Raw genomic sequence first — 11072 nt, 5'->3', positions numbered from 1 at the left:
CGCCGCCACCCCCGGCCCGGCCGCGCTTCCGCCCGCGTCAGCTGACTGCCAGGCAGCGGCCCGGCCGCACCGAGCCCGCGGAGCCTCCGGCGCGGCCGCCGCAGCATGGCCGGGGTCGTGGTGAGCGGAGCACAGGTAGGTGCCCCGGCCCGCAAGGCCGGCCGGCCGCGGCCCCACCTGCCGCGGGCAGCGCGTCCCGCCCCGGCCCTGGGAGCGGCTGCTCCCGCTCCGCGCCGGCTCCCGCCTCTCTGCCGGTGCCGTGCCCGGTGGGTGGGGGCGGCGGACGCGCACGGGGCAGGGTTTGGTTTCCAGCCGCCCCGCGCCACGGGACCCGCGCAGGTTTCGCCTCCGTCGCCGCAGCGCTGTCCCGAGGCCGCCGAAGGGGAAGGGCTGAGGAGCGGTGCCGGGGTGCGCTCCCACGGCCCGCCGGTACCGCAGCGCCCGGCCGGGCAGGGCGCGCTGCCGTGTGCCGCTCACGTGCGGCGGGCGCGCCCCCGAGGCTCCCGCGCTGCGCGCTCCCGGCGGGATGCGCTCCGGATCGGGACCGCGCTTGCTCTGCCCGGCTGGGGGCGGCGGGAACGGGCTGAGAGAGGAGTGAAATCTGCTAAGTGGTGGTGTTCCTCCTGAAACTGCTTGTGTATGTTTCGGTTTGGTTAAAGAGAAGTTGGGAAATGTAACACATCCTGCTGACTTTTACCCAGCGCCTTGTATGCCTACTGAAAACAATTCTGGCTGAAAGTTGATGACATTAGTGATGGACCTATGGTTAAAATTAGAACTTTCTTTTCCCCCCTAAGGAGAAGGAACCTTATCTTACTTTTGAAAATGGTTTGCCATTAAACCAGAGTGCTGCCCATCTAATTGCTTCTTTAATCTGGTCACTATTTTTCTGTGGAATTCATGTAAATATGTGTGTGATATGAAGGCAATTAATTGGCTAATATTGAAGCTGCTGCAGGAAACAGTTCCTGTGGTCTCTGTGGTGCACCCTGGCACTGAGTGGCATGCTGCCTTCTTCCCTTGAGCATGCCTTGAGCCCCTTAATTTGGCTGTGCCCAGCATACAATCCTCTATCAGCGTAGGGTAAAATGTAATGCTCAGCTGACTGGAAATATTCTCCAGATATAATTCCCTTCAATGGGAGAGAATATGCAGTAGTGAGAGTTCATACATGACCTTTTTGGTGACATTCCTTAATAAAGACGTTACTGTATGGGTTATTAAGATTGCAGTATCATTGTAGAATGATCACAGAGACTAAATGGTGATATCCTCTGAAACTAAAGCAGAAAGTGCAACTGCTATTGATAGTTAACTTATGTTTGAAATATTTTGTAACAACATTTCTTTTTAATGAATTGCATACAGTGTGTTGAAGAGTCTGCAAGAATATCTCAGGCCTCCATAGCCTATCTGGTGCTGGCCTTTATGGGAAACTCTGAACATTTTGGTGGGGTACTGAATGGGCCACCAGTAATGACTGACTGTGACCAACCTTCACTATATCCAAGTTGGAGAATTAGGTCACGGAAACCTCTACATCCAATTTTTAATCCTGTGTGATCGTCTGTGACTGGTATAGAAAAATCTAAGACATCTGCTGTTACTGATGTGCCTTGCAGCCAAAGAGCTGGAGTCTTGGGAGAAGTATGCTTGTTTTCATCTCTTAGTGGTGACATCTCTGGATATGTACTTGGAAGCTCACAGTCATTTTGAGGGTATTTGAAATGGAAGCAAAAGGAAGAAAACTGAATTATGTACATTTTATTGTTTTCTCAGTAAATGATTTTGAACTGAAACAATGAAAATGAAGAAATATTCTTTCTTCTGTCTACTGATATCTTGTTTTATATTAGCATTGTACTATGAGTGTGCTGAAGTGGACTCTGTAGAAGTAAAATGCCTTTACAAGTCCTCAGCATTGAAAGGCCATGATAACAATACATAATCTGCAAATATGCCTGTGAATAATCTGTTTGCACCAGTTGTGTAAACATATTTGCATATTATAACTGTTCAAAGGCTGAACCTTTGAAACATTTTATTTATTTTGTCTCCTGTGTGCTCTAAACCATGTTTGTATAAATCTTATTCTTCAATTTCTATTCTCATGGATAGGGATTTGATGTCCAGGTAAGTTACTGAAGCAGTGTGTAGCAGGCCAGAGTCCCCTGCTCTTTCTCAGCCACTGCTCCCTGGGTGAAAGGCCAAGTGAGGGTCTTGTGCTCTTGCCTCTTAACACTGGGAGGACAAGACACTCTTGTCCTCCCAGTGTTAATAGGCATCATGTTTGAGTAATTTGTGTTTCAGCATGTTACATTGAACCAGATGCTTAATCCGAAGTGTTAAGCTGTTAATGTGATGTCTTTCAAAGGGTTTGCAAGTATTAATTTAAAGAAATCTACAATTCAGTGAAGAATGATGTAATTCTTTTATGCATATCTTTGTGTATGTTGTAAAACGCATTGTGATTATCTTAGACGTAAACTGGAGGAAAACCCTGACATATTTAATTCAATAAATTCTGCAAAACATTTTCTGTTCTATCCAAACCATTAGGATGCCAACTACCCAAAACCGTTCCTTTCCGTTTTGTTCTTATATATTTGCTCAAGTTGTGTTTATGTCTAGTAACAGAATATATTGCAAGAGCAGGTCTGATTTAACAAGGGGAAGAAGTTGTTAAACTGAGCTTCAAGCTACCTGTTTTCTGCTCATAAAAATTATTTCACTGTTGTCAGCTTTATCTGTTGAAGTTATTGAACAAAATGAATTAAATGGAATGCCATATAGTATTATCAGATGCAATCACTTTTAGAGCGTAGGAGATCAGGATGACTTGCAGAAGTACATACTGTCAGTCTGCTCTGCAGAGGAGTCTCTGTTTTAACAGAAGGTGGAATACTATCAAAACAATTTTGATGGATTTTTTTTGCATATTTTTCATCCAGCGTATTTTAGACTTGTGGAATATGGTATTGAAATTGACTTTATAATTAAACAAATGGATAATAACAGTGTTGTATAGATAGTGGTCTAACATGGTACTTAACTTGCTAGTTGGTCATTAAGGGAAACTAAGATTGCTGCAGCACAAAATCTGAAATGTCAGTATTTTGAACACAGAAAGGATGAGCCAATACAGATGTATAGAATTCTTGACAATAGTTTTGAAAAGCTTTGTGGGATTTCTTTGAAGACATCAAACCAATGACTTCTAAAACAGTACAGCAGAAATAATAGAAAAAGTTTAGCTGCTTTACTTTTTTTGTTCTTCTGGAAATATTATCACTCACTTTGTCCCAACTAAAATCAAATAAAAACAAACAGAATCTGAGTAGACTGGTTTTTGTGCTACCACTAATTCTTCCTGTGTTTGCTAAAGATGGGTTAGATGGGCTGGCATGAAAAAGATTACGCATACATGAGGGTAATGAGAAGCCAGAAATCTTTAAGACTTCCATGACTGTCTGAAAAGAAGCTGTATGCCTCATCTTCATGGTCATGGGCAGCCCTTTTGCACTATCCCTAGTGTGTTACTGGGAGTAATAATTTTCTCAAGGAATGGTTAGAATGGATTGACCGTGCACTGCTGAGGTATCTCTGCACCTAAATTTAGAAAACAACCTTTGCTTATTGTATATGAAGAGCCAAACTGGAAGATCTTTTGGAGGCTTCTGATCCTTCAAACAAATTTCTTCTGGAGCATGTCAGAATGCTAACGTTAGATCGAAGTATTAACAGTGATATAGAAGAAATGTGATAAATTTAATTGAAGTACTTTTACCTGGAAGGAGACAAAATGTACATAAAGACTATAGCTGTAATAAATATTAAGTTGATGGTATCAATAGGAAAATGAGTTTGTGTGATAGATTTTATAGCTGTAAAACTTTTATGTAGTTTGAAGCTGTAATGCCAGTTCACTGTATTGCACATTATAATTTGATCAATGAGACAGAATCTGGACAGGGAACTAAATCTACCGATGAAATGTTTCCTTGTTGCTTCTTTTTCTCAGGTGTCCTACATTAGTCAGGACTGTGAAGAAATTCCGGAATTCCTAGGAAGAAAATATGGACACATGGCAAAAAGGCTAGATCTTAGTTTCAACTTGCTAAGGTATGTGGCAATATATAGTTTTTCAAGTGCAATGTGGAATTCCAACTCCTAAAATAGACTGGGGTTTTTTTCAAAGTAGAAAAATGTGTGTTGGGTACATTTAATTGTTATCAAGTAGATGACACTGTTTTATAGGTAATGTTTGTCTCCTTTTCTCCCACACTTGGAGCACAAATAACCAGGTGAGTCTGGAAAACTAATGTGTGTTAACATAAATGGTGTCCGTTGAGAAGTTTATGCTTTGTTCTCTACTTAAATTGTAAAATAAACATTGTTACCTGAAGAAGCGAAGAGCGGGATCAAAAGTGAATTTTCCTTAACCAAAACAGAAGTAAGTATGTGTTTCTCTCCCTTCCTAAAAATTTTATTTATGGATTTCTGGTTATCACTATAAATGCTGTATAATGCTCTTTTCCCAGATGATGTGTTTTGTTCTATGATTTTTTTTTTGTGCATCTGTTAAGTGCTAAAGCTAGGTTCAGTTAGAATTTGTAATTTCCTTCTAAATATTTTAATACATGGATTGGTTTAGGATTCTGTAGTATTGCTGTGAGCTACTATGGCATCCCGTTTCATTTAATCCGTATAAGAGAGCCTGCTGAGGTTCAGCAGAGTGTATTTCAGGTTGAGAAATGTGGGTAAGTATGGAGAAAGAATTTGAATGCAATTGTCTGTTTAATAAAAATCAGATTTGTGGAGGTGGGGTTGTCACCCCTACAGGGTTGGACCCAACTAATTTTCCTTTTATTTTATTGGGGGGTAGCTTGTGAAGACTACTACAAAAAGTAGCGTGCTTGTGCCTTGTTTTCCTTAGAAGAAACAACCATTGATTTTAGCTTGCTTAACACTCATAAATCTTCTTCTGAGCCTCTGTTAACTCTGAAAGACTGAATGACACATGTAAGAGGTAGCCAAGCAAAGGGGACAGTAAAAGTGTGCATTGTTGTTGTCTTATACCGTGACTCTGTACCACTGGATATTGTGATCAGAAAAGAGAATTTGCTGGGGGAGGGGATCAAATAGTAATTTTTTTCATTTTTGTCATAAAGGTAATTCAAGGTCTGTATGTATATTAAGATTTAACATGTTGACAAGACTGCTCCTTCTTTACATTCTGGGAAAAAAAGTGTTTGTCTCAGTTAATGCATGATTTGAAGAACAGTTTGAATTTGTTACATTTCATAAAGTAAAATAATAACATTAAATTTGGATGTAAAGTACCACTTTAAAACTCTGATAATATTTTCATGGAGAGCACAAATTGTATTTCTGAAATCTGTGTTTTCTTTCCTTCTTTTCTTCTCTACCCAAAATGCTTAGCTTGTTTTTCAGAAGGGATATAATTTGGTTTTATTGAGGTTTGGGGAAGAACAATCAGCTTGTTATGTAGGAGAAGTTGTAGTTGTAAATCTGTAAAAGTATTTTAAGACCAGAAATCAGATTTCGGAAAGGGGAGAAGTAGATTTTTTTTTTTTCTCTCTTTGGGAAGCTAATACTAAATGGGTGAGGTAAGGATTTCTCATTTGAGTAGTGCTTAGATTTATTAAGCATATAGAAACTAAGAGTGAAATATTTATGATACAATAGCTGTTCACACTGGTCTGTGCTCATGTGTAAGGCCTGTACCTGCAAATTATTGGGAAAGTCAGAAAAGATGCAGAATAAATGTCATAACCTTGAATGAATGTGAATATAGAATAATGTCTTGGGCACCTGTTGAAGCAAGTGTAAGCAGTGACATCTTCTTTAAGCAGGTGTTATTGCTTAGAAATCTAACAATGTTGTAGTATAGTGATGAATTTTAAGATTTTTGTCAGTTAATGCTTAATTTGAAAAGTTTAGTTTGTTGTTTGCAGTGGGGAAACAATGCCTGCAATTAATGTTGAATTAGAAAGGAGTTTGATTTTTTTAGTATAACTTGATGTCTCTTGGTAAAAGTGTGAGTTGAATGAAGACCAAGGGTGATCAAAATACAGGAAAAGACGAAGAGAATACTGTGTTTTGCTAACAGTGTAGTTATTTGCAGTAAAGATGTTAGCTTTCATTATAACTTGATTTATTATTGGATGAGAGTTTGTTTGTGTGGGTTTTTGAAAGAAAAAAGAAAAACAAATGTTCTTACATCTGGTGGTTTTGTTTTTCAGATTTCCCTGGTTATTTTCTTTTTGCTTGGGATGTGTCCATGTAACAGAGGAGGGAAGGTTTGCCATTAGTTCTTTTGAACTGGCAGTTTAATACAGAGGGAAGTGTACATTTTTCACCATTTCTTTTCTGACTTCAGAATTCTTCCCAGACTAGAGCCCCTTCCTCTTTCTTAAATAAAATGTAGCGCTGTGTATATGCTTAATTATCTTTGCATCAGATGTGGTATATCTAATATCAGCACTTGATACATAATCACAAACAATTGCTTTTGTGTCTTTCTTGTTTGCCTTTTTCCAAGAGCTGGTGTCTCCTCTGGGTTCCCCTGAGCAGTACATGGATCCAGCTCTTTCTTCTGGCAGTCAAAGTGACTGTTACCAGTCACAGTGGTTGCACATCTCCCCTTTTCCCTGGCAGGGAAAGGAAAGAAAGAGGTGAAAGGTACAAGGGAACTTAAATGGGAATTTTGGGAAAGAGGAGGAGTAACCGCAATTTGTTTTGTGTGAGGCAAGGGGAAAAATGTGTGTGTGCTTAAAAGATGCTGTCTGTAATTGGGAGAATGTGGTGCCACTGGATTGTCTCCTGCTTGTGTCTCTGGCTGGTGGAAATCCTTCAGTCCCAGACAACTGTAGTCCACCTGTGACTTATTTGTTCTCATACTGTTTTCATTACATTGATTTTGTTTCAATACTTTCTAATATTTTTTGTTTCCTTTTGGGGCCAAGGGGAGGTTGTGAAGAAGACAGAGCCAAACTGTTGTCATATGCACAGCAAAAGAACAAGAGGCAGTTGTCACAGCTGCAGCAAGGGGATTTCCAGCCACCTCAGGGAAGGTTGAGTGGAAGAGGTGCCTAGAGAGGCTGTGGAATCTCCACCCTGAGTGGTATTTAAAATGTGATTGGACAAAACTCCAAGTAACCTGATCTAAATTTTGAAATTCCCCTTTTCTGAGCAGGGAATTGGACTAGGTGATCTCTAGATGCTCCTTCCAACCTAAATTATGCTGTGATTCTGCAGCTTTAATGGTGTGATATGGCCTGAGTTGTAGCAGCTCTTTTGACTTCATAGTGATTTTCAGGTATTTTAGAAATGAACTCTTTATGCTGTGTATTTTCAATAAGGCGTGTTTCAGGAGCAGAGGTGTTCTGCTTTGGAAATCTGCTCCTGAGCCTCTCATGGCAGCTGTATTTGATAGCCTTCCCTGGTGCCAGAGCCCTTTCATAATATGTGGATACATTCCCCAATTCTCATTTTGCGAAGGCATAGAGTATGGGAAGAAGAGACACTGATGTGTGAGGGTTAGTGTTACCTGGAGATGTTGTAAAGGATTTCAAGGTAGAATGAAAAACTATTGTTGATCATGGAAAGTTAAAGATTTCACTAAAAGAAGAGCAAGGTGAAGGAAATCACTGGTGAAGGAAAGCAAGTAAGTGAGTAGGAAGGATGTAATAGAGGTAGAGAGTAGAGATTTTAGTTTAGATGCATCTTGCTATCTTGTGGGAAGGAAAAAAACCCAAACAACCCACAACTTGTTCAAAGCGTTTTTTACTTGTCCTAGATAACTTTGTTCAAATTTTTTCCTTTCACATTCGAGGTTAAATGCACTCCAGTGCTTGAATAACAGATGTCAGTGGTTTTGTACAAACAGGTGCCATGCTTTTATAAATAACATCTACAGTTCAATTCACTGAGAAGTGCATCTTTTGGTTTTGTGCTCAGTAGTTTTAAACATGTGAGTTCTTTTCCTTTTTCTTACAGAGATTTCTTCTCGGTCTAAGCTATGAGGTGAAAGGGAGAGTGAATCTTTAATCTTGGCCAATGAGGAAGGATTAATCCAATAATTGTGCTCATGGAGATACAAATATCTCTTCCCTCTCTCTAGGGTGCAGATTATTTCTGCTAGGAGCCTGAATAATTTGCACAGTATGTGATTGTGCATAATTTCCACTGTCTGATGAAGAGGGTGCACGTATGAAAACATTCCCTTGAACTTCAGTCCTAGTCTGGAATGTTCCTCCATGACTTTTGTGAGGCTGAGGCTTTTTAATATCTTCTCTGTGGACTAGGTATTGTTCTTTCTCTCTTCTGCCTCCTGTTTTTTTGCCTGGGGGAATATGCAAGTGGCAGCCTGAAAATGGGCTTCAGTTTTTACAGGGCATGTTCCTCTTTGTAAATTGAGTATGTGAAAGAAAGGTGCTTTTTTTTTTTCCCTAACCACCTTCCCGGTCTATGCAGCAATAAGACATGCAGAACAGGAGGATGAACAACAAAAGAGAGATGGAAATAAAAGCCAGAATTCAAAACAAAGCATGACATATTTTTAAAGCCTTTAGACTCATCTTTATAGCACTTTAAAATGTTGAAGGAAATGCACTATTGTTAAAACTTTTTGATGGTTTTATTTATAAGGTAGAAAAATATTTTCACCATAATTGGGTAACTCTTAATCGTAGCAATTGCATATTTATCAGTATGAGGGGCTGTTATTAATGTAGCTGTCATGCACAAACACATTTCTGCATTAAATCCATTTAGTATGTGCATTATTCGGTCTAGAATGTCACCAGGACATCAAAGCCCCCTTAGGCATAAGAGCACAGTGCCCTGCTGTGGCTGCAGAAAGGGCTTGATCAATAAATGTAACATGTTAATGCAGAGCAAATAGAATAAAAGATTTCTTTGACAAGACATGAAAAATCACCTTGTGGCAGCTGGCATGGTGATGCCATTTCAGCGGAGACACTAGCAAAGTTGATCTGACAAGTAAAGAGGAGAGATGATGGTTATAAGGTGCTTTTGTTTCAAACTTCTTTCTTGACCTGTCAGGTTTTGAAGGAGCCTGAATGGCCCTTTTTTGTCATGTGAAAATTGTAGTCTTAGGCAGTTATGAAGCAGTTATCTCTTCTCAAATTGTGAATGCTGCTGTTTAATTGATTCACTTAGCATTTGAAACTGTCACGCATTAATAATTGCTAAATCCTGTAGATACTGCTCCAGTGTGTCATGCTTAAATGTGTAGTTATCAGAAAATTAATATCCTTAATGAACTGATGCTTTCAAACTAGCATTGCATGAAATCTCTTTTGCCCTTTCATTTGCTGAAGGTATATCAGCCAGTTTTTAGAGAAACCCCTCCCGACAGTTGTGTGGTTTTATTTATTTATTTTTTTGATGCCCAACAAATGCCAGCTTTGCTTTGGGTACATAGTGCGCTCAATGACAATAAATATAGTAATTATGCTGGAGTTGGTAATTAACATAATTATAGTCAATTACGACAAATACAGTGCAGAGCTAAATGAATGAGGGTGAGAAATTAGCAAGCTAATTGATTTACCTTACATGCTGCTTTTTCCTGCAACTAACAGTTGCAGATTTTCTGCAGGAAAGAGTGTTTACAAATAGCTGATTGTGTTTTGAAATGATTCTGTCTTGTGGCCCTCGCTGCTGTTTCCCTTACACTGAGGTGAAGAGGATTGAAATATGGGGTAATGGTTACAAGGAGAAAGGAGCTGCTTGGTCCTCACTGAATGCTTTGAAGGAAGATGTATGTGCTTACTTTAATTCTAGATGCTTCTTCCAGTATTGAAAAGAGAAAAACCTATGTGATCCTTTATAAAAGATATTGCTAGAGAAATTTTGGACATATGTTTTAATCCTCTTAGATGTGGCCTGAATTATCTAAGAAACATTTACCTATCTGTTTTATTGATGTCAGATCTGCAGAGCACTGGATAGATGAAGGAAGAATTGTTCAAGGAATCGAAGTGTGTTGAAACGGTGTGCCCTTGTTCAACCATCAGTTTCAATAATTTAAACCACTGGACCAGTAGGGATGCATAATATCATAACATTTGTGCACATAATAATTGCCTGTTTTGTTTCAAGATGATTTATGGTATCTTGTCTGAAATAAGTGTATTGGAGCTATGCAGTTAATCTGTTTCACTCTCCTTGTTTTTTTATTTTCTTTCAAGCATGACGACTGTTTGCCACGTGAAAGGAGAATGTATATGTTTAAGTATTGAAGATTTTGTATTGCTCTTTTAAGAAACATGTTGAGTAGTAGTTGAGATTTCTTTAAGAAAACATTAGCTTACAAATGTTTGTAAATTTTATACTGGATATTATTTACTGATTGAAGATAAATGGAATTGTACAGAGAGACTTCACAGAGAGATAATGTGGCTAAGCAGTCTGAAATTTATAAAATCTTGGTAATTTTTCTTTTACTATTGCAGTAAATGTATCAAGTTCAAATGAGTAGGAGTGTAGTTTGAGGTAGGTGCTCGAAGTTTACCCTTAAAGGGATGTCCTACAATAAGCACAAGATGCTGTTTTTAAAATAATGTTGAAATGTTATGAGTGTTTAAAAATACTTGTAGAGTAAGGCTGGTCAGTTGTTAGAAGTAATTCAGCTCCTAGAATCATTTTGCTGAATTAAATATTTATACATGGGAAATCATTGCAATTATTTACAGATATAATAATCTTTCTGTTGAAGTCTTACATGTTTATTAATCACTGTGGACTACATTATGTGTAATTATCTTTCTACTGAAAGAACTTCTTATTGTACTAGATGGACTGAAGACAAGTGTGTTGATGGGTTCATTCTACATGGATAATACCTAGGGAGTTGTCCAAGATAAAGTTTTATATATGTGTAACTATTGGAAAACTAGAAGGAGAGCATTACCAGTAACAAAAACAATTACAAACTTCAGCTATTAGCTCTGCTTTGGGCAGTTGATAGTCATCAAAGCTAAATCTGCTCCTTGCTCTCTTCTTCCCTTCCTTTTCCCTCC

At 39.0% G+C, this 11072-nt stretch overlaps 1 protein-coding gene across 3 annotated transcripts in view; it reads left to right on the top strand.

Annotated features, from left to right (window-relative positions):
- Window positions 1-16: 16 nt before the first annotated feature.
- LRMDA (leucine rich melanocyte differentiation associated) overlaps window positions 17-11072 on the top strand; it is a 606126-nt gene continuing 595070 nt past the window's right edge. For all 3 annotated transcript variants that reach the window (XR_005629631.1, XR_005629630.1, XM_039727348.1), the window contains exons 1-2: window positions 17-135; window positions 4022-4122. Coding sequence is in view for 1 of the 3 variants with exons in the window: in XM_039727348.1 (XP_039583282.1) it covers window positions 106-135; window positions 4022-4122 (131 nt within the window). In the remaining 2 variants the exon portion in view is untranslated. The remainder of the gene's footprint in view (window positions 136-4021; window positions 4123-11072) is intronic.

This window comes from Passer montanus, unplaced genomic scaffold (assembly GCF_014805655.1).
Source record: "Passer montanus isolate IOZ18808 unplaced genomic scaffold, ASM1480565v1 scaffold61, whole genome shotgun sequence".
Taxonomy (NCBI): Eukaryota; Metazoa; Chordata; class Aves; order Passeriformes; family Passeridae; genus Passer; species Passer montanus.
The sequence above is the reverse complement of the archived record's forward strand: the minus strand, read 5'-3'. Positions and strand labels throughout refer to the sequence as shown.